This window comes from Oryza glaberrima, chromosome 5, assembly GCF_000147395.1.
Source record: "Oryza glaberrima chromosome 5, OglaRS2, whole genome shotgun sequence".
NCBI lineage: Eukaryota > Viridiplantae > Streptophyta > Magnoliopsida > Poales > Poaceae > Oryza > Oryza glaberrima.
The window spans coordinates 5,980,075-6,003,331 of record NC_068330.1 but is presented as its reverse complement, the minus strand read 5'-3'; the positions used below and the strand labels follow the sequence as shown (position 1 = coordinate 6,003,331).

Genomic DNA, 23,257 nt, shown 5'->3' with positions numbered 1-23,257 from the left:
GATGGCAGGTGGCTCAATATCTATCCAACATACGAAGTCCTGCGACATCTGCTTAACTAATAGTGCATGTCCTAAATTTGAGGTTTAGGCTGTGTTCTTTGGTGTGGGTTGAGAACTAATCCCCTATGCATAGAAAACATAACAGTAGATTAGCACATGATTAATTAAGTATTATCTAAAAGAACTTTAAAAATTGGATTAATATGATTTTTTAAAACAATTTTCATATAATTTTTTTAAAAAAAATACACAGTTTAGCAGTTTGTGGAGCGTGCGCACGGGAAATGAGGAAGTGGAGGTTGAGAACCGCCACAAACGAACTCAGGCTTAGAGTGTGCCAATTAATTTGATTATGCAACTAGCAAGATAGGATCGTATAAGATCAAGAAACCAATCGGGCAATAGGTGGATGTGATATAGCGAGGCCAACCAATGCTGACAAAGTTTGGATCAACGACTGTGAGTCCAATGTAAACTTGAAAAGATAAGTATCGAAACTTATGCTACCATCGGCTAGAACCAAGCAATGTTTAACCACTAGTAAGTCATTCCTTATTAAAAACAACCTTGATAGATCGAATTAAACCGAGACAATATAAGATTGAAATTAATAAAGAGATATCTAATTAGTGAGTATACTGAATTAAACATGAGGCGATGTAACACTCAGAAATTGTAACAAGATAACTCATCACTAGAACTCCGATAAACGTTGCATAAAGACCTATTGACTTGCTAGAATTAAACTTATTAGCAACAATCTAATAGATCGAACCTAATCGAGACAATATAAGATTGAAAATAATAAGAAAAAAAACTATTTAGCCGATAGATCTCTATCTATACAAATGTGATGAATATATCAGATTGGACCAAGAGGTCGAAGCGATGCAGCTTTAGCTAAAGCCCGCATATCAAGATAGACAGTGATTGTAGCAACTAATTAGAATATCGGACTGAACCGAGGAAGTGAAGATTGGGAACCACCACAAAACGAACTCAGCCTTAGAGTGTGGCAACTAATTTGATCCTGCAACTAGCAAGATAGGATTGTATCAAGAAACCAATCGGGCAATAGGTCGATGTGATATAACGAGGCCAACAGATGTCGACAAAGTTTGGATCAACGACTATGGGTCCAATGTAAATTTGAATAGATCCTAACTAAATCGATGCAGTCGAAGTTTGCGGAACTTACTTCCTTGCCGACGATCGAAACAATTTAGCCCCACTCGAAACTAGAACTCGCTGGAATTAAAAGGTGGTGATGTGCCGAAGGTTGTATATTGATCTAAGAGATTACAAAGACCTCAGGTATATATATTTATACCCTCGGGTTTGTACAAGTCCATATCGAACATGAGATAAGATTTCCTAAGAAGAAAAGAAAAATAAATAGCTCTGTCCATTTAAGATATATGCTAAAAAAATATGAAACTGTCTTGCCAGGCTCTTCACGATTCATCCTTAAATTCAGCCTTATCTATATAAATTTCCATATCCAATCGGTTTCTTACCTTAACCGAATCCACTAAAGAAACATACAAAATTTTGGCATTAACAATGGCATGGCCAAATAACACTGCTATACCACCAGACGGGTGTGACCAAATAACATTGCCACGTGAGCCAAACCGACATGGCATTACGGTTTTGCACATCAGCCTAGCGCTGGCATGACCAAAAGGTTCAGATAGCTAGCGTGACCAAAAGATTCATATCTTGCAAAATAAGTTTTGGAAGTGTTTACTTTTAAAATAAAAAAGGTTTAAAAATAAAAAAATCGTTATCTTTTTGACATAACACTTCACTGTTTATTTTATTTTAAAATATATAAATGTTATTTATTTTTGTTTTGGTACATTTTATCATTAAAGAAACTTTACGTATTGCTTATACTTAGCATATTTACACTAATTTTTAATAAGACAAATCACCAAATATTATTCTAAAAGTTAACAACATCATTTATTAATAAAAAAAAAGAATAGTACTACTTTATTCCATATTACATTACATCTTAGATTTATCATACATAAAAAATTTGTAAAGTTTAACCAAATTTAGAAAATTATAACAATATTTTCAATAGAAAATAAGTATACTGGAAAAAAATATATTCGATGGTGGATTTAACAAAACTAATTTTGTGTTACATATATCAATTATCCAGTTAAGATGGTCAAAATTGTAGATGTTTGGCTTACAAACTGAAAATGCCAAACAATATGGGATGGTGGAAGTACTCCATCCCTAAAAAACTACACATACTCACTCTGTTTTATATTATACATTGTTTTGACTATTCAAAACTTTTAAGTTTTATCAAGTTTACAGAAAAATATAGTAACATTTTCAATACAAAACAAACATATCATCAAAATATATTTAATGAAACTAATTTGATGTATTAATGATGTTATTTTTTTGCCAAATTTAATCAATTTAGTTTGACAAAAAAAATCAATGAGCCTTATGATATAAAACGGAGGAAGTAGTTAAAGAGAAATTTAGGAGTTAAAATATTAGTACCTTCATTAATGTAGAGAGAGAATTGGAGAGGGGAAAACAAGAGGAGAACTATTGGTTTGGGGGTTAAAATAAGAAAAATAAATGATGAAAAAAGACAATCTTTATTGGTCAAAATAACCAATCAAGACAATACTTTTTAGGACGGAGGTCTAGTGGTGACCCTAATATGAAAAGACACTCTTTATTGGAGATTTTTTTAATGTAAAATATTTTTTTTAACAACTTGGAATGTAACCCATTTTCCTCGATTAAAATGAAACCATCTATGATCTCGAAATAACACATGCCAATTAATACTATATCTGTCTTTTATACATGATGCCGTGGACATTTTACATCATATTTAACCATTTATCTTATTAAAAAAAAATTAAGTACTCCATCCGTTTCACAATATAAGTCATTCTACCATTTTCTACATTCATAGTAATGTTAATGAATCTAGATGGATATATGTCTAGATACATTAAAATCAATATGAATGTGGAAAATGCTAGAATGACTTACATTGTGAAACAGAGAAAGTAATATATTTTCTTTTGTTGTGGTTTGATTTATCATTGGGCATGTTCGGTGTATCTAGATGGCAGCCAACATCTACAGTAGCAGCACAGCAGCAGCTGCACAGGCACTGCAGTTGGGCAGCCGAACATACCCATTAAAGAAACTTTAAGCAATACTTATTTTTAAGATGTGTATTATTTTTTTAAATAAGATAAATAGTCAAATATTATAATAACAGTCAACAGTGTATTAAAAAACGGGGTAGTATGTTATGACGAAGAAGTAATAAAGTAATGGAATAAGTTTACTTTGGGTCCCTCTATTTGTCGTCTAGTCTGATTTCGTCCCTTTACCGTAAAACCGGTACGACTCAAAACGGGGGCACAGCTCGCAGCGAGGCGGCAGCCTGTGTGGATGACGACGGAACTACACAGGAGGGAGGCCATGGGGACGCGTGGCTAGCTTCTAGCAGCGGAGCAGCACAACGGCATGGGCGCCACCGCCGGCAATGACGTGTCTCCCTTGCCGCTGCCGGCTGCGAGCTCGAGCTTGCGCGCCTTGATGTCGGTCGACGTGCTGGACGCCCTCTCCTCTATCTATACTTTTCTTTTCTTTTGCATTCCTTTTCTTCGTTTGCTTGTACTGCATCCGGCGTGCGTGTGGCGGAGAGGGCGACCGACGCAAGCGCCGCGCCGGCGGAGAGGGCGGCCGACGGGAGCACCGCGAGGGAGGAGGCGAGCTCGTCGGGCCGGCCGACGGGAGAGGAGCGGCGGCGTGCGCCGGCCGCCGGGAAGGAGGGAGAGGAGCGGCGGTGCGCGGGGGTCCGCGGCCGGCGGGAGGGCGGGAGAGGAGCGGCGGTGCGCAGGGACCGGCGGGAGGGAGCTGCACGCGGCTGCCAGCGGGAGAGAATCGGCGGCGCACACCCGACCAGAGTCTTGCGCTATGCTACCCACGTCCCCCTATCGGAGTTGAAGATCCCGTTGTCGAGAAGGTCGCCGGCATGGGCCGTTGGGTGGCCATCGACCACTCCCGCCGCCGCCACCCACCCGCGCCGTCCGCTGCCCGGGAAGAAGGAGAGAGAGAGAGGGGAAAGGGAAGAAGAGAGTAAGGATGGAGAAGAGAGAAAAGGTAGAAGGAAGAAATGAGTGAGGCTGACATGCGGGGCCCACATAGACCCCTCCATTTTAAAATTATTCTTTGTGTGCAGCAGACATGTGGGACCACGCTTTTTATTATTTTTCTGAGATATAATTGACACGTAAGCGCCACGTCAAGCCATATGGGACGGAGACCTAGTCAAATAAACCACGTAGGTGCCACGTTAGCCAAAACCACCTTCAAAACTGCCGAGGGACCTCGTTCGTCCGGTTTTCGTAAGTTGGGAGACGGGCCATACCCAGTTTTGCGGTCAGGGGATGAAAATCGGACTGGGCGATAAATAGAGGGACCCAAAGTGAACTTAATTCTAATCAATCTCGGCTGCAGATGTAAAGTATGGACATAGCCCAAAACGCTTCACAGTTTCCAGCCCATGGGCTATAGGCCGAAGTGGAAAAAAGCGCGGGAAAATCGTCCCGAAATGGCGCGCATCGGCGGGAAAAATCCCCCAATCCCTTCGTCTTCCCCGCGCCGCCATCTCATCTTCCCGTTCTCTCCCCACCTCGAGCGATCCATCCATTCCCCCTCCCCTCGAGCGATCCGCACCCAGTTCCCTTCCAAGATCTGGTTCCCCCACCACCGCTCGGTCGCCTAAACCCTAGCGCCGCCATGGACTCGGCGGCGCTCTCGCTCACCTGCGCCGGCCTCGGTGGCGCCGAGGAGGACGACGACGGCGCCGTCGTGGGCTACGCCAAGGGCGAGCACTGCCTCGGTATCTATCGCCTCCGCACCTCTTCCCGCAAGCTGCTTTGGTTCCGGCTCCATTTCGGTTCCGCCACGCAGTGGTCGCTAAATCTGTGTTTGCGGGTTTTTTTTTTTTAAATTCTTCTTCAGATAATCTGAAGGATCTGCAGAGATTCCTGCGGCGTGATGACCCGCAGCGGCGGGAGGTTTTCAAGCAGGTTTGCAAGTGGAAGATCGCATCTAGAGATCTGGTGCCCATCATTGAGAATTACCAGGCTGATCGCAACCTGGTGATCACGGCAGGTAAACTGGTTTTCTTTCCTTTTTTTTTTTCCGTTTTTGCTTCCAGCATTTCCGAAAGGTCACACAATGAGTTTGGTTCGAACAATCTCCCGGGGAGTTTATCACATATGTTGATTGAAAATGGATAGCTTATATGTGCACTTATTTTTTTTTTGTCTTGATTTGACGAAATGATGTCAACAAACGAAGTATTGTTCCTCATTGTCTTCATGCCCGTGTAGTAGTGTTTAGAATTGATATCATTAAACAAACATTGCTCACATTCTGTGCCCATTTGTTAAATCATAGTCTGATGATCCAGTCTTTCTTTTCAGTCCATAGGTTTCTTCCTTATGAAACCAATTTGTACTTTTGAACTTTGCGAAATAACGAATGTGATGTGTGGAAGCAAATGTATGAATGAGTCAGGACTCACAAGCTGTTTTGGATACTGATTATGTCCCCAATTCAACTTCGCTTACCAATTTATCAGAAACTAGGCAAATTCCCTGCACAGTTGCGTGGCTAGGTACTAATTGTTAATGCATGTTTTTTTTTTGTTACATTTGTGTTGTACTCAATATATATCTTGTGTCTGTCGCTGAGGAAGTGAGAATACAATGCATTTTTTATATGGCTGTAACATCTCTAATAATATTAGGCATCCTGCATAATTGATGGCTTCTATTCTTACATATAAGGAACAGCTAAGTTCTGCTAGATTATATGCTATTTTTTTCCTAAGCAGCAGCAGCAGCACCTACCTGCCTACTTTGACAATCCGTTTTTCACAATTGTTGCTAGTTACAACTTCTGTAATTGAATCTTTTAATGATACTTTAGGTCTATCCTTTAGATTTAACGGGAGAGACTGATAATTTGGCATAAGAATGCATACCACCTTTCTTCCTGCTTGCATCTCGTGAGAATGTTATGGTTGTGTGTATGGAAAACTCTAGTATTATCATGTTGTTCAAAGTTATAATTGCAGACATGGAGTTTGCATTCAGCTATATCCTCATTGTATGCTTTTTTCTCATTCAAATAATTAAGTATCATGCCTTTATTTGGATTAATACTTCGATGCAGCACTATGAGATTAAATATTTTCCCTCTCCCTTCTGTTTTGAAGTGAAAGTGCTGGTATTCCTTACAATGCCTGTGGAGCCATCATCAGAGAATGTTGCACAACAGATAGAGTATCTTTGGGATCTAAAGGCAGCACTGACGCGCAATGTTGCTATGGCTGTCATCGTATCTCTTCTTGAAGATCCACTGGACCATTTGGAAAGGTAAATTATATTTTACCGTTCTTCTTAACAAGAGATGGTATTATTCCTTTTCTATCAGGAAACCCACTCTGTCAAGAAGAGATAATCTTCTAACTTACATATTTCATAGCATAAAGTAACTCATGATTCTTTGGTACTGAAAGAGTGGAGCACACTTACCAGGATACACAATTGTGCAGTCAATTTACTGCCTGTCACCCCTGCCTATCCTCTCCTACTTGAAATGAGCTTTATGTTATTTCTCTTATATCTTCTTTCTGTTCTTCAGTTATTTAGTTTGCTGTATTTTCTCTGCTCTTGCAACTTGAGTAGTCATGATTTACTTTACAATACAACCAGAGCTTCATTCACAGAAGATGACTGGAAACTAGTTCAGTTGGTGCTTACTTTGTTCCGCAACATCTTGGCTATTCAAGAAATCACATTGGGTCAGAAGGCATCTGGAGAAGCTACCCAGTTGCTCTGTCTAGCTGACAGCTTTTTAGAGCTCATGTTTCAAGAGAATGTGATGGATCTAATATTAGTGCTGACTCAACATATGGATGAGCCATCTGGTTATCTCCAGCAGGAAAACCTTCTTCTTTTGGAAATCTTTCATTACCTTTTCTTAGGCCGGGATCCAGAATTGATTGCTAGAGCTTCTACTGCAGGTTCAAAGGTATTTATTTTCTCTGAAACCTTTCCCCAAGTTTCATTAATTATGTAGATCACCTGAGACACTCCTTTAATTCTTAATTGAAACACTCATGCTTACTCTAGTCATATTCCATAGGAACATGTTGAAGGAAATATCGATACATCAGTACATTCATTGAGATTAATGATGGAGGAGGAAGAGAGGAAAAAGAGGATGTTCAGGCAACGAAACTCAGAGCATCACTCAATCAGTGGAATTTTTACATGCACGGCAGTGGTACCATATGTTATCAAATGCTACAAATTGAATCCTGCACCATAAGCAGATAATTATCTGTTTGTTTACTTTGTTTCACTTGAACTAACAGGACGGATCTAAATCCTTGTGCAAAGGGAACCCCAACTCCGCATCTGAAAATAGCCTAAGGAAAATACGTAATGTCCAAAGAGGGCCCCAGAAAAGGATTGCCTGGGATAACGAGCTTCTCTACACACCGAGAGAGGGCACAATGGAGATGATAAGAAATTTCCTGGAACAATTTTTATCTGGAGGATACAATGGTGAGTGAGTTACTTAGCCATTTCATTTTTGCTAATCAGAACTACTATTTCCCATTTTCATGTAAAGCTTGGGATAACACAGTGCTTACCAGTCCTCATGCAGTCTGTCTGTGATGATATCGTAAAGGAACATCATTCTATCCAGAAATCTGACATCACTACATTCTTCAAAGTTGCTCGCTTTGTCTTAGCTTTTCAACACGAGAAGGCATCAAATGCTCAGGTATTGAACTAAACTCATGGGCCATTTGTGCTGCATTTTTATGGTCACTGACTCACTGGTTTTGACCTGTGGTACTGTATTGTCTATCGGTGTTAAAAGAATTGTTCTGGAAATAACATGACTTGCTCTATGAGCTGGTATTTATTCATGTCTCTGCAAAAAAAAGGGTAAAACACTATCCTAATTATTTTATAGTATTTTCAACTTCAAACAACACATAATCATGAATATTACCTAAAGCAAGCAATAAAGGCCCAAAACAATCACGTATGACTGGTGTGGACCATGGACAGCACCTGTGGCACTGTAGCAGCAAGAGGGAGGAAGGCTTTACTTTTCCTGACAAGATTATCTATTTTTCTGAATAATTAGTTGACTTGACAGAAGTATTTGTTAGTAAGTTACTAAATTTGTTATCAGTTCATTTAAGAAAAGAAAGAGATAAACTAAATCTATTGCACCCATCTGTTCTCTATATTATTGGTCAAAGAGCCTTGTTGCATGACCGGAGAAGAGCCCTGCTGTGCAAGATCTGCCCATGGTCCTCGGACCTGTATAAAATCATGTTTTCACATTACTTTTATAAAACCATGTGTAATTGCATTTACTTATATCGGCCAGCTGTTTCATATCCCTATCACACAAGGAATTTTTTGTTAGTATAATCTGTTGGAGCAGCAATCTGAAATTGTCAAGAGTTCCATCCATTTTTCCTAGTGCAACCTAAGTTGTAGATTAGTGATATCTTCATTGCCTCGCCTTGTTTGCATTGAATACTAGACTTGCAAAATTTGTAACTAGTGCTGATATGTATCATCTTTTTTTCCATGATGTTTTATGACATTGTTAACCTCTTTTTGTTAGAAATCTAATGCTGCGGTCCAACTGCCTGAGGCTTCTCCTAGCGATCACCTTGATGATAATCTGCCGTTTCTTGGTGACATATGCGGACCTGTTGCAGCCACATTGAATGAAGGTATGTTTAACTTGGTCATCTCCAGGTGGCGTGAGACCTATGATAGCCTGAAGGAAACACATGATTACAAGACTCTTTCAGCAGCTGGGTCTCTAATGAAGAACATGGTGAGAAAATATGTATACTAACATTTCAGGCTAGTAACTCTGCTCAACTTTATACTAGTCTAGTACTCTGATGAACCTTATCAACTCCTTTGTTATCTGAGAATTAGAGTTTATTATTAACTTGAAAAAGAGAATCTTATATACTTAAGAAAAAAAGGCTTGAACCTGCCTAGTTCAGTTAGTTCTACTGTCTTAATGGCTTGTCTAGTTATGACTTTATGTACATTCAAAATCCACGTGCTGAAGAGCCTTACCTTGCAGATTGACATGGTATATTTGGTGCTTAAAGTACTTCCTGATGATTCAAGAGAATCTCAAACAGCTCGTGTTTTACTGTATAAGCTGTTTTATGATCAGACTGAACAAGGGCTCACTCAATTTCTGCTGAACTTATTCAGATCATTTGATACTCATAAGCAACCAAAAAGGTTTGTACAAGTGATTCTTTTTGGATATTTATATTAGGAAAAGGTCCAAAATTACTATGGGATACTCTGTTTGTGTGCAAGCTGCTACATTCTGCAAACACTTGTTTTTGTGAAAGGGCATTGCATGTTTTGGGTTGCACTTGGTTTCTGGACAATCATACGAGTCTATTGTTTCCTTTAATCAACTATATAGCAATCTAATAATACATTTTTACAAATAGTTGTTGAACATATCTATTGTTTTATCAGTGATCTTGCAGATTTGCTAGGAACAATCCATATCATGCTACAGCTCATGGAGAAGCTTCAAGCACGTGGTGCATTAAGGGTATGCCTTGCTTTCTTGGCCACCAAGTTACACTATGATCTGTCTGCATCTCCTTTTAAGCAACTATGGTTTCTATCAATTTTTATTTGTTCAAGTGAAGATGAGGAATTTTATGCTGAGATTTGTTGCCCCTCCCTTTTCTCTATGAGCTGACTATTGATCACCGCTATAGGTTGCAAAAAGGACAAGAAAAGGAAGAAAAAAGAAGGCTTCAAAGAACAAAATTGAGAACACAAATCTCAATGCAGAGAAAATGGAACAGAGCAATGCTGATTCAACAGATGGGACTAAATCTGCACTCGAATCACTTCCAGATTTGAAAAATGTGGATTCTGTAGCAGAGCCTCCTCTCACAGAGCAAGAAAAAGTTGTCTCCAACGGCATGGATGCACCAGATGAACTTACTGGCACATCAGTTAATCTGGATAGCACCTCACATTGTGAAGGCGAGCCATCTTATGCAGACAATGGTGAACTGAAAGGAAATCTAATTGATGAAGAGGATGGGACTTCAGACTCTTCACTTGATGATCAACCCCCTGCTACTAGTGAAGTTGATTTCAATGTATCCCGACTAATATCTACTCTTGCAAACAATTCTGTTGTCCAAAATATATGTTGGTTGTTGAAGCATTACAAGAGTAACTCCTTTCGAACAAATCACTACATAATATGCATGCTACGGAGATTTTGCGAAGACCTGGAATTGGCACCAATGCTCTATCAGGTAAAAATACGCTGATATATATTTATGTAAGGAGCTATATTTCCTTGGGATCTAACATTGTGCTGTCTTTTGCAGCTGTCCCTTCTAACTACCTTCTATGATATATTAGCTGACCAGAAATCATCAACTTCAAAGGAGTATACGAACATTGTAAATTTTCTTTCTAAAATTGTAAGAAAGATGCTGAGGGTAATGAAGAAACAACCATTGCTATTTGTTGATGTACTCTTTTGGAAAACACGCAAGGAGTGCCATTGCATTGATGCTGATGCTCTTCTGAGTGATATCACAAAAGATGGTACAAACAAGGGTGGCGAAATTGGTTCAAGTAAGGGATGGAGAGGTTCAATAAACATAGCAGATTCTCTTGGTGATGATGAAGTGGACTTGGTTATACCACATGAACCATATAATGCTGATAAGTAAGTTTGTTCTGTTTATGTCCATTAATATAGTGGCAACTAGGAAACACATGAGTAACGATATGATCTATGTGCATGCAAGCAGGGATGATGATTCATCGTCTGGCGAACGTGAAGATGTTTCTAAGAGAAGCATGGGTGCCACAAATAAAAGTAACAGGATATTGTCATTTTCAGACAGTGAAGCTGACGATAATGATAGGTTTGCTTTATACACAGTTCGACATTTGAATTTGTGATTGCTTCTTTAATCCTCAGTTCAATTCAAATTGACAAAATTAGGAACACTGTATCAAGAGGTTCTCAGAATTCTGAAGCCCCCAAAAGGCGAGGTCGTTCCATTTTTAGTGAAGAGCAAGAGAAGCTTATGAGAGATCTTTATGAAAAGTAAGTATTCAATTTGTATCAAGCAAAAATAATGATAGAATCATACAATTGAACCAAACTTAGTCTGTAGTGTAGCCACATAAGCTGTGTGCGGAAGCACCAACACCCCCTCCCCCAAAAGGACAATTTTGTATTCGTTAGTATGTAAGGCTTAGTCATTTAGGTAGGAACCATGTGGGGTTTATTTTCTTCGTATTGCAGATACAAAGATGACCGTAAATGCACTCATCTCATTGCTGAAGCTTTAGACCCCAGTGGAAAGATTACTTCTGTTCAAGTTTCTCGAAAGCTCACACAGCTAGGCCTGAGGAATGCCATGAAGAGGAGGACAAAAGTTCCAGAGGCACCTCTTTCAGCTCAAGAATTGGCTACACAGACGGACCAGATGCTAGGTGAACACAACTGTAATCCCAAGCCAGAAACGACCCGGTGAGTATTATAAATGATCAGCTGTGACATTCACTTTGTAATGGTATCTGACTTCTATTGACATGTTTAGTAGACAGTTATGCACAAGCTAATGAACTCTGTTGACATTATTATACATGTTCAAGTCAGCCTAAGTCCTAATGTGGTTCCCTCTAAAAAAATGCTCAATAATCAATTTTGTGCTTACCAGTTGTATGGATAAGTGCAACTGATCCATATTCTTTTACTGGACAAGCGTTTCTATCAAACATGATATGCATGCTTTCTTGGTTTCACATTTCACTTTATTGGTACTTGTTACTAAACATAACCTGTATTTTAGGCGCAGAAGGAAAAGGCTAAATGTGTCGCATGCTAGCTATGAGGACAACACTACCGATGGAAAATCATCTGATGAAGAAACATTACAAGCAATTAAAAGCAGGTGAGTTTCCCCTGTAAGTTGCTTTCAATGAAGTAACTTTGTTGATGAGATAAATGAATCTGAAATCGTTTTGCTGTTAAGAGGCCTGTATTTCAGAAAGTATGAATGTGTTCTGAAATATTGCCGCTACATTTAAATCATGAAGTACAATTATATTTTATTTCTGTTTGGGTAATTTGCACTGAAAATACCAAATGTTTCTGCAGAACAGAGTAATGCAGTAGTAATTTTTACATGGTCCTGCAGATCAATCAATTTTATAGTCAAACTATGTGCTGTACAGCCTTTATATTCAGGATATAGCCTGTATGCTAAGTTTGTCTCCCTTGAGTTATCAGAGAATATGATGATTAATACTGTACTTAGTATGCATCTAATCTAGGTTACATCTCCCTCCAAGTACTTGGCATCAAAATGTCATGGACTACGAAGAGATGAAATTATTTTTTGTTATCTTTTATATGTTGATATTTTGAGTGTTTTCCTTGCAGAACAAAAAATAAGAAGGTACCACTGGTGGGTTTATCACCTAGTACATCACAGCATCAAGATGGTTTGGCAGACCCAGATTCTGATGATGAGACCATAGGATCTATGCTCAGGTGAGCTCCTTCCGCTTTTTACACAAAGTAATTGTGTTATTCCTCTGTAATTCTGTGTGTTATCATCTTTATTTCCTAATAATAACATGTTTAACTAAACTAAATCATGTAAGTCCTTCCTGCTTTAACAGAAGTGGAAAAAAGAAGAGGCTGTTGACGCCGGACAATGCAATGAATATAGAGAAACATCAGGAGTCACCAGACAGTACAAACACCAGTAATTATTCACCGGAAATATCTCAAAAACAAGAAGCCTTGCAAGACACTTATTCTGGTGATGAGATCATAGACTCTATGCATAGGTGAGCTCATACAGCTTTACACTCATCAATAAAATGACCATATAAATCTTCTTATGCCAATTGTTAAACCTTACTGATACTATACAGTCTTGCTTTTCTTCTGTTGCACACATTTGGCTAAGTAAATTTGTTCTGCTTTTAACAGAAGTGGGAAAAAGAAGAGGTTATTGAAGTCAGGTTTCACAGCAAATACACAAGAACATGAAGAGCCTTTGATAAACATAGGTCAAGACGATGAAACTATCAGTTCTAAGTAAGTTCATTCATCTTGGCACAAAAATCCTTCAAACTGACTGATCTGTTCTCTTCATACTTGTTAGCAAATGTATGAACCTGATCAGTATCATATCATAAGCTTCATAAAAATCAGGAATGATTCAGAAGTTATTTTACGGGCTCAGGAATGATTCAGATGTTATTTTACGGACTCTAGGCTGTGTGAAACTTATTCACCAGAATAGACAGCTGTGAATTATGGTGATCCTGCAACTTTTGTCTTTGCACATAAAATATATTTGTTAGTTCTTTCATGCATCACAAGTGGTGGATTCTTGAAGTTGTAGACTGATGCTTTGGAAAATACATCAGTTGGAATAATGGTTTCCCCTAACCAGTGATAGATTCTTGAATATATCTATGCTTCTCATGAACTGTTATTCTCTTTTAATGGCATGTATTTTTTTTAGATAATGGAAATGGGTTACATCTCCGGCCTCTGCCCGTAGGCACATAGCCAAAAAATCCAAAAGTGAATAGAAAAGAGCTTAAAAAAGGCGAGATGGGACAAACCCCCAACTTCTGCCGATAATATGATCTACTAAAATCATGTTTTTTTAATGGCATGTATGCATGGCATCCCCAAATATTGTTTGCCAGTAAACTTGCACTTAAGTGAAGCAGAATCATTAAGCTGAGGAAACTGAAGCTGTTCAATATTGAAGGGTGCTGCATATTTGATTCCTCTATTGTTGCCCATATCATATTACGCACTTATGCCTAGTGCAAGCTAAGTAGCTAGAATATAAATAACAGTAAGAGTACCTTATTATTTGATATACTGATTCAACTGTAAATAACTTCTCTTTTCAGGGATAATCTGCACCATGGATTAAATTCGTCTAATAACAGTGGCGGTGCTGGTGAAACTGAACTTTTGGATGACTTCATTGAGCCTGAGCTAGATAACGTTGAAAATACTGAGCAAAGGATAATCGATGACATAAATATCACCGAATCTGGGGACATGGCAACCTCTTTTGCTGATCAAAAGCCTGGTCTGAAAAGAAGACACAAGTTGGTAATTGATGATGACGATGATTAATTGCCCAGAGGTTTTAGTAGTTGTCATTAAAGGGATAGATAGAAATGGATGATCTGCTACAGTTTTTTTCCCCCAAGATTCAAGCAAGGTTCAAAAGAACAAAACGACTGAGATCCAGATCCACCTCCCACTGCCAGAATTCACCAACCATTACATGGCCATTTTGTTGAGACAATCAAATGGAAGTATCAGATGCAGCTTCAGGCTCTGGAGCTGCCAGCCGTTTAACCCCTTCAGGTTTGGTGGTAGCACGTGGGTATTGTCAGTTATCGCAATGACATTCAGCATCGCGATAGTAACAAATGTATAGTCGTGTGATGGGCTGACGGTTGTATGGAAACAATATTCTTATCTATCATTCGTATTTATTCAACAATCAGATGGTTCTTATTTAGCTTAATTTAAATAGCTGATTGGGTTTTGAATAATCAAGAACACAAAACCTGTGGTTTTGTGTCCTATTTCAGTAAATTGAAGCACGTGTTGTGAGGCAAATTGTTTCATAAGACATGTAGTTTTGATCAGTCATAGGCAGCCCTTGTAGCTTTCCGTTAACGAACGTAGTGCATATTGCATAATATTTAGGCAAATATTTTTTTGACTTGTCATGTAGTAGTAAATTTTGCTTAATATTTATGACTGGCGATATTATATATTTAGACCTATTAAATAAATCGAACAAGTGCTCTTAGCCTCCATGTTACATAGTAGGGTTGTGTTTAGTTCACACTAAAGTTTGGTTGAAATTAGAACGATGTGTAGAAAAGTTGGAAATTTGTGTGTGTAGAAAGTTTTGATGTGATAGAAAAGTTAGAAGTTTGGAAAAAAAACTTTGGAACTAAACACGGCCTAGGTCAATTTCAATAGCACTATAGCAGACTAGATCAAAATGCACATACTCCCTCTGTCCCATAATATAAGGGATTTTGGGTAGATGTGATACATCCTAGTACAATGAATCTGGACAGATTTAGGATGTGTCACATCCACCTAAAATATCTTATATTATGGGATGGAGGGTGTACATACTACTTGCATACATAAATCATCCGCACTACCTAGCTACATTGGTTATTGGGCCAGGAGGCTAAGAATGGACGGGTAAGCGTAGACGCCGTTGAGCCAGCCGCCGGCGACGTACTTGTATGCGGCCTCGGTGAGATGGATGCCGTCCCAGTTGACGTAGGCCGACGGGTCGCCGCAGGTTGACGCGCCCGGTGAGCCGCACGCCGCTCCAGGGTTGTAGTTGTACGGCCCGCCCCCGCCGCAGCAAGCTTTCAGTGGTTGCTGCGTGAAACCTGCAAGGCCAAGTCAGATAAGTTACCTTTTTTTTTCTAAGATAATGGATTTTTCATTAATCCAATTTCTATATCCACGAAAGGATATACACAACCAAAATGATACAAGAGCATCTAGACTCGTATCTGATATGAAGTGTATTGACATATTATGTTGTTATGTTGTTATACATATGGAGTGTATTGACATGGGACACGAGGGATATGTAAATTTTATATCGTCCGACAAAAAAAATGGCAAGTTTGTTTGAAACAAGTTAGTCCTCCGGTTATGTTTAAGACAAAATTCAGTCAAACTTTTAAAACTTTGACTTCTATGTTTATATTATAAGATTTTCAAAATCTACTAAGTACATAGAATGTGCTTTTCAAGAAAAAAAATCTATGTAATCACTTCTTTTCTTTTACTAACTACTCCCTCCGTCCCAAAATATAAACATTTTTAGCATAGTGACAAGTTAATTATGTTTAACTTTGACTATTAATAGAAAAAAGATCAATCATATAAAATTGATGTTAATAGATTTATCATTAAACAAACTATCATAATATACAACTCTTTTTATTCAAATTATAGATATTGTTGGTCAAACCGTTAAAGTAGTATCTCAAAGACTGTGTCAGAATCCAAAAATGATTATATTTTAGGACGGAGGGAGTATATGAGAAGTTATCGGTGGTCAATAATATTTAAATCTTTTTTAAGAAACACATTATAAACGTTAGTCATCATAACGCATGTACACTCACCCATGTGAACGCACCTATGTATACCCTATCCCTATAAACATTTCTGAAAGCCGACAAGAATATTTTAAGATTGACGAAGTTACTAGAAAATATTAATTTAGACGTTAAATACATATGACCAAAAGGACTAACCTGGTTTAGATTGAAATGAGCGAGAATTGATGTCAACAAACCTAACAGGGTTCATTGGGTTTGTACAAGTGTTTTGTAATTTTATATGCTAGCAGAGTTGACCCAAGCTGGCTGGTAGATTATTTTGTGTGATACCCAACAAAATTACAGCTGCATGCCAGATTGTTTTCATAAAAAGATACTGTGATTTCAGACTTTGTAGCTAGTTTCTCGATCCACAAGCCAGAATAATCTTGTAGCTTCTTCGGCATTGCCTTCCCGACATAGTTCATGGCTCAACGCACCTAAAGATTCTAAAATTTCGTGAGTTGCAAAGCTCTTGGAAGTGCTAAGTAGTCAAGCTAACGCAGTTAATTGTTCTATCGCTTTAGGTTTCATCAACCAATTTGACTTCACTAATGCATTATATATCTTTACGTGTGTACATGGCTACTGTCGCACACTCGCATTTATGAGCTAGCTACGACGATGGCTGATCGATGTCGATGATCTATAAAAGAGAAAATCAAATATAATTCATCAAAATTTGAGCCTATTAGGATTTGTTTTTCGAGCTCAGCTAATCAGATTACCCGTGGTACAATCCAACGACCCAATTCAAGTTCAGGTAGTAGGGTTGACCGTGGTTTAAAATTCCTGACTGAAATTTTTGAAATTGTTTTGAGGGAAGTATTTTAGATTTTTTTTCTGATTTGGTCAAATTTGTTAAAATTTTGTTAAAAGTTCAAATTATTTTGGGCCAAAATAACCAAAATTTCCGATACCCGATGCAAATACCGAAACGATAATTTGAACCCGGGCTTGACAAAGTATGTACCCGCTACATGATGTTAGGCCTTCGATCTCTTTAGAGTTGTGCTAGCTAGGATATGTCCATATGTGTGTGGGTGTAACCATGTCAGTCCATCCGATATGTACTCGAAGCAAATAATTACAATTTTCTTTTTCGTTTTTCCTTCCGGTAGAAAATACTCCATCCGCTTCATATTATAAGTCGTTCGATATGTCGATATTTTTCTTATTGAAAATTTTTTAGATCTGACCAAATTTATAGAAAAAATTAGCAATATTTACAACACTACTAATTTAATAAATTCAACATTGAATATATTTTGATAATATGTTTGTTTGGTATTAAAAATGTTAGTATATTTTTCTATAAATTTAGTCAAACTTAAAGAAGAAAAATTAAACGACTTATGATATAAAATGAAGGTAATTAAAGCAGGAAAAAAAATTGTCGGCGACTCACCGAACTTGGCCGGTCGCCGGACGAGGCTCGCCACCGGCTTGTAGAAGTCGGCGTAGACGAGCTTCGTTGTCGGGTACTTGCCGCGCATGCGCTCCACGGCCTCCCGGAGCACCCAGTTGTGGTACTGAGCCAGCCCGTTGAGCCGCCGGAGGCACCCCGTCCGGCGATCGTACGCCGCCGCCGCCGTCGATGACGCGTTCGCCGCCCCCGCCGCGGCCGCCGCGTACTTGGTCAGCTCCATCGGCATGCACCCCGCCGGCAGCGTCCCCGTCACCACCACGTACCGCGCTCCTTCCTCCACTAACCTCTGCACACACATCGTCGTCTTCGTCGGCGCCGGCGGCGACACATGCGAGCAAAAATGCAATGGACATTGGGCAATGGTGTTTGTGTTTTTTCTGTTTTAGTTACCTCGACGCCTCGGCAGATGGCTCGCACGACCTCCGGCACGAAGGACTTGGCCTGCTCGAGGCTCTTGCCGCCGGAGAGGAGGTACCTGTAGTCGCTGCCGCCGAACTCGCCGACGACGAACAGCGCCGTCGCGAGGCGCTCCGCCGCGGCGGCCGCGGTGGCGTTGCCGCCGCGCCTCAGGAGGCTCCGGAACCACCCGATCTGCACGCGGAGGGAGCTCTGGAACGGCGGCACGCTCGCGTTGTTGTGCCGGATGAAGAACCCGACGTCCAGCGCCGTGCCGCCGACGATGGCGAAGTTGGCGCCACCGCCGCCGCCGAAGTCGTTCGCCTCCTTCGCCAGGAACGGCGGCACGAGTGGGAGCCCTAGCGCCTCCGCTGCCGCGCGCCATTGCCAAAACAGCATCAATCACACAGCAACGAGAAATTAATCAAGAACGGCGGCGACGGCATCGGCGACTGCGTGGAACACGTACCGATGAAGTCGATGGGGAGGCGGCCGTCGGAGGGGCGGCCGGTGGGGCGGCGGAAGAAGGTGTCGCCGTAGGGGGAGTGGTTGAAGGGGATGGACGGGAGGCCGGCGGACTGGAGGACGAAGTTGCCGGTGTCGGAGTAGGAGCTCCCGAAGCTGAAGATGGAGGTGAACCGTGGAGGGAACGGCCGGTCGCCGGAGGCGGCCGCGCCATGGAGGAGGAAGCACAAGACGACGGCGGCGGCGGCCGTCAGCAGCGGATTCATGAGGTAACTGAAGCAAAATGGGAGTGGGTAATTTGCTTGCGGTCTGAACATTGATGTATAGATGACCAAATGGACCCCGTCCGGGTACAATCGATCAAGTGTCACACCCCGATCCAGCACAGCCGTACAACGGCACTTGACAGTAGCGTGTCATAGGAAAAACGGCGCGAACCACAATCTCAGTACCAGTCCCAGGACATAGCGCTGGTACCCATGGTGACAAATATGAATCATTGTAATTCTTAAAATAAATAGAGGACTTATTTACCTTAACTTATGTTATAGCTCAGGACAGCCCGAGAATACAACCGACGACGCGGACGAGGCAAACACCAACAACAGCAACAGCAGCGGAACCAACGGACTAACACCCAACACCACAGGCAATGGCTGGGAACCAAAACGAAACCCTAATCTTCACTTCACTTCTTCTTCAATTTCAGCTTAGAAGAGAGGCAAGGTTGTTTTGCAAATCTTTTATTTGAAATCACTAGGTGATTTATTTCTTTTCAGGTTTGGGTCGAAAAGAGACTTGCGTCTCGATTCGACTTAAGAGATGCTTTTCAACAACTCAAATAGTAATGTACCGATCTCTCGGGTCGGATTAATTACTTTTCGGCTCCTAGAGCCTTTTCATTTTCTCGGACTTCCAGAGTCCTGCTGCCCAGCAGCAGAACAATCTGCTTCCACTCGGGAAGCCTAGTATATAACGCCCATAGACATCCGAATCATATAGATCCGTTTCTGACCACTTAGGTCATCCATCTGCTACATAGGCTGATTCTGGTAACGATTCCCATCCACAACAAATTCTCACAAAGCACAGGTAAACAGAACTATGCAACGGGAAACACCTCAAATCAGCACATGACCGTGGGCACGGCTACTCGAATAGTTAGTTAACCTCTGCAGATGGGGCACACTTTACCCACACGACATTAATAACTCGGATCACCCAGCCCATGGAGATCAGCCACGTCGGGAGACCTTAAGGATTTAATGACAAGGCATTTCGAAAACCGACACAGAGTCGCCATATGCTAACGAGAGGGGTCCCAGACCAACAACAGGTTAGGTCCTAGACCATACCGTGCCAGGAAGCCCAGGGGTTCTCCCGGACACCACCTTGGTGAATCCACTTGCCTCTTGGCATCAAGGCTTCCCTGGTTTGCTATTTACTCAACCAGGAGCGTCCCATTCTAACCGTGTGGTCGCACTTGGTATATGCTCAGATGAATTTCCCACATGAATTGGTCCTTATATGCAAATACGGGACAACGCCACACAGGCACAACTCCCGTATCGCGAGTTTTCACAATTTATTTTATTTTCAAACACACCGACACCACATGTCGGGTTTTCAAGGCTTCTCAGACCCATTTCCTAAATTATCGACAAACAACGATGTATGTGGAATAGTTGGTATACACGCTTAGAGAGCACGGATACCGAAGTACCACAAAGGTGGAGCGACAAGGAATCAGGGTAGTACGGCCTATAGGAATTAGTGTGACTAATGGGTAGGTCCATCGGTTTGGCATGCAAACCGAGGCCAAGCGAGTTAAGTGTTTCTAATAATGCAGGTTGCAAACAAAATAATAATGATTTTCGAATTAAGGGAGCAATTGGTCAAAGGGTGACTTGCCTTGCTCAAGACCAAAAGAAAGACCCTATTTAGGCTAATTAATAGTGCCATTAGATAGATCTCAATTTTACGGAATTATTGGAAGTGGTACGGAGTGAATCGGAGCTACGGATTAAGAGATATGAATTTTGGAAGCTTAAATGGAATTTCTGGAATAGGAGAAATGATTTATTGAATTTTATAGAAAAGAATATTCTTTTATCACTCATTGACATGTGGGGCCAATCAAAGGGTGAGGGAGGAGCAAGTATGGACTTTAGCTCTTGATTGGGGTCATTGGACTTGGAGGGAGGGAGTAAAATTGGACTTTGCTTGTATTGATAGGCCGAGGAGGAGGCCGGCTGGTGGGCCGAGCCCACGGGTGAGGGAGGGAGAGAAGGAGGCTGACGGGGCAGGTGCGGACTTGGTCGAGCCCACGTGGAGTGCCATGCAAGCGCAAGAGAGAGGGAGGCCGGGCTCGCTCGGATCGAACGGCGCACGGCAGCCGAGGGGCGCTGGCGAACGGCGGCGAGCCGGGAAGTGTGTCTATCACCGGCGGCTAGAGGAGGTCAAGGGGAACTCATTCCACGGCTTGGATTTGAGAGGAGAGGTGTGACGACGGCCGGCGACGGTGGTGAGGCTCGCCAGATCGGTGATGTGGCCGAGCGCGAGGAGGGAAACGAGAGCGCGGGATTGGGCTTAGCGGAATCATTACAAGATTGAGACGCGAGGCGAAGTGGCACGGGGCCCAATGGTCGCCAGGGATGCTCGCGTGACGACGGAAAGGGCGGCACGACGCGGGAGCGAGGGGGCGGCTAGCGGCCATGTGACAGCAAGGGGGAGGTCGAGGGGGGCTCGAGGAAGGTGGTGTTGAGCGGGTTCGAAGGGAGGGGGACCAACAACGGCCGGCGGTTGCACACGGCGGCGGCGGAACAGGTGGCGCGGCGAGAGGGGGAGAAGAAGGGGCATGCAGCTAAGGCGGCGGGAGGACTCGGCGAACGAATGGCCAACGGCGGCGCACGACCGTTCACGGCGGCGACAAAAATAAAGCCACGGCGGGGTACGACGAGAGGGAACGGCGTTGGCGGGGATGGAGTTGTGGTCATGGCAGTCGCGACGGCGGGGCGGCACAGCACCGAGATGGCGCGGTTGGGGGAAGCAGAGAGGGGGCGCAAGGAGCTCTGGGAGGGTGACGACGAGTTGGTTAGAGAGAGAAAGGCCGACGACGGCGCATGGCACGTGCAACATCGAGGGTGGTAGGACGATGGAGAAGAGAGAAAGTGAGGGCAGTGACAACATTGTACGCGGTAAAGGAAAGGGGACGAGGGCTCACCGGCGGCCATGAATTTGGCGGCGGTGATCCGGTGGTGAGTGGGAGTCGGTGGCGCACGGGGGCATGGGTCATGATCACGGCACCGGGGCAGCACGGACAGGGTCGCGACGAGGCGGCGACAACCGTTGTTCGGTCGAGGGAGGACAAGGAGACGGAGTGCGTTTGCCGAGCGGTGGCACCCGGCGGCGAACTTGACGCCGAGGTGGCAATGGCGCGGCGGCGGTGGGGAGCGAAAACGGGAGAGATAGAGAGGGATGGCTCGGGCTTTATAGGCGCAAGGAGAGGCGGTTTGGGAGAGGGAACCGACATCGAGGGTGGTCAAGGAGCGGGAGCTGGCTCCAGCACTAGCGGCCGAAGGGGCGGCAGGTGATGACGACGGCTGTGGTCGGGGGAAAAGCTAAAAGGGGAGGGAAAGGAGCTTAGCTCCTTGCCGATTTGGGTGAGCGGAGGGAGAAGGGAGAGCGCGTGAGAGAGGCGCGCTCTCTCCGGCTTTCGGCCTTGGACGCACGCGGGCAGCCGGGGACATGGTAGCCGAGGTGACGCTGGTGGCCCCATGGTGACGGCGGTGGGCGGTGTGGAGTGGAGCGGGGACAGGATGGTCATCGGCGCATGCGATGACCAGAGGGAGTGACGCCGCCGTCCTTCCGGTTGGCCACGGCGGGGGAGCGCGCGGGATACCACGGGCGGCGGCGAAAATCGAATCGCGGCGGCCAGAAGATCAGAGAGGGAGAGAGAACAAAGAGAGAGGGAGGGATCTCTCTCCCGAGCGGCTCACGTGCGGCGCACGTGGGAAGGGGAGGGGGAAATGGGCTGAGAGAGGAAATGGACCGAGGGAGGGAATTCGGCCCACAAAAGTAGAGGGAGGGATTTTGAACTTCTGCTGTGAGAACTGGTTTGGAGGGAAAAGAAGTTTGGAATTGGATTTAACTTTGATATTTGGTCTAGGAACACAAGGTGGAGTCAAGGAGATGTCAAGAGAGAGATTCAAAATGAGAATTTGATATTTGCGGAAACAGGGACAAGTATTTGGCAAGGATTCAAAGGATGCGATTGAATTCGGTATTTGACTTCGGAAGTTGAATCGGAATTGAAATCTTGGGGTGGAGGATTTTGATGTCAATGGGAGGGAACAAGGGATATGAATTGAGATCCATGGCACGACTTACACTCTCGCTCAAAGAACGGAATTTTCGCAATTAGGATTTTATTAAACTAGTTTTTATCGTCTCGCTGAAAGCGGGGCATTACATCAAGGCATGCCCGGACGACATGCCATATGGTGCTGTGCGCAGCCACTGCGCCTACGGCCCAGACATGACTCAATAAGACTCGGGTCATGCCGTGTCGATCCGAAGGCACGATCATTGCATCGTGCTCGTCCTTGGAATAAGTTTA

At 42.6% G+C, this 23,257-nt stretch overlaps 2 protein-coding genes across 3 annotated transcripts; one reads left to right on the top strand and one right to left on the bottom strand.

The window, feature by feature from the left end:
* The first annotated feature begins 4,658 nt into the window (after positions 1-4,658).
* Positions 4,659-14,804, top strand: LOC127773847 (uncharacterized). 2 transcript variants are annotated; one of them, XM_052300046.1, is made up of 20 exons: positions 4,659-4,906; positions 5,029-5,181; positions 6,293-6,452; positions 6,792-7,110; positions 7,225-7,365; positions 7,457-7,649; positions 7,742-7,872; positions 8,737-8,955; positions 9,217-9,383; positions 9,633-9,711; positions 9,884-10,438; positions 10,514-10,860; positions 10,946-11,062; positions 11,143-11,247; positions 11,449-11,676; positions 12,005-12,100; positions 12,592-12,702; positions 12,834-13,004; positions 13,150-13,257; positions 14,094-14,804. In XM_052300046.1, exons 1-20 carry the CDS (start codon positions 4,804-4,806, stop codon positions 14,323-14,325), a joined length of 3,735 nt encoding a protein of 1,244 aa, XP_052156006.1. In that variant the 5' UTR covers positions 4,659-4,803; the 3' UTR covers positions 14,326-14,804. The 2 variants fall into 2 exon arrangements, with proteins under 2 accessions (XP_052156006.1, XP_052156005.1); XM_052300045.1 differs by having other exon boundaries at positions 11,999-12,100.
* Positions 14,805-15,030: 226 nt separating this feature from the next.
* On the bottom strand, positions 15,031-22,083 carry LOC127773848 (GDSL esterase/lipase At5g45910-like). The gene is made up of 4 exons (XM_052300047.1): positions 18,644-22,083; positions 18,169-18,545; positions 17,758-18,064; positions 15,031-15,623 (listed from the first exon to the last, which is right to left on the bottom strand). The coding sequence occupies exons 1-4, from the start codon at positions 18,954-18,956 to the stop codon at positions 15,397-15,399; spliced, it is 1,224 nt and encodes a 407-aa protein (XP_052156007.1). The 5' UTR covers positions 18,957-22,083; the 3' UTR covers positions 15,031-15,396.
* Between the last annotated feature and the right edge of the window lie 1,174 nt (positions 22,084-23,257).

Coding starts and splice junctions, on each gene's coding strand:
- LOC127773848 (XM_052300047.1), bottom strand. CDS start 18,956: ATGTTCAGACCGCAAGCAAATTACCCACTCCCATTTTGCTTCAGTTAC. Junction 18,546..18,643: donor CCTCCCCATCGACTTCATCG/GTACGTGTTCCA, acceptor GGCGCGCGGCAG/CGGAGGCGCTAGGGCTCCCA. Junction 18,065..18,168: donor CCATCTGCCGAGGCGTCGAG/GTAACTAAAACA, acceptor ATGTGTGTGCAG/AGGTTAGTGGAGGAAGGAGC.
- LOC127773847 (XM_052300045.1), top strand. CDS start 4,804: ATGGACTCGGCGGCGCTCTCGCTCACCTGCGCCGGCCTCGGTGGCGCC. Junction 9,384..9,632: donor ACTCATAAGCAACCAAAAAG/GTTTGTACAAGT, acceptor TTGTTTTATCAG/TGATCTTGCAGATTTGCTAG. Junction 13,005..13,149: donor ATCATAGACTCTATGCATAG/GTGAGCTCATAC, acceptor TGCTTTTAACAG/AAGTGGGAAAAAGAAGAGGT.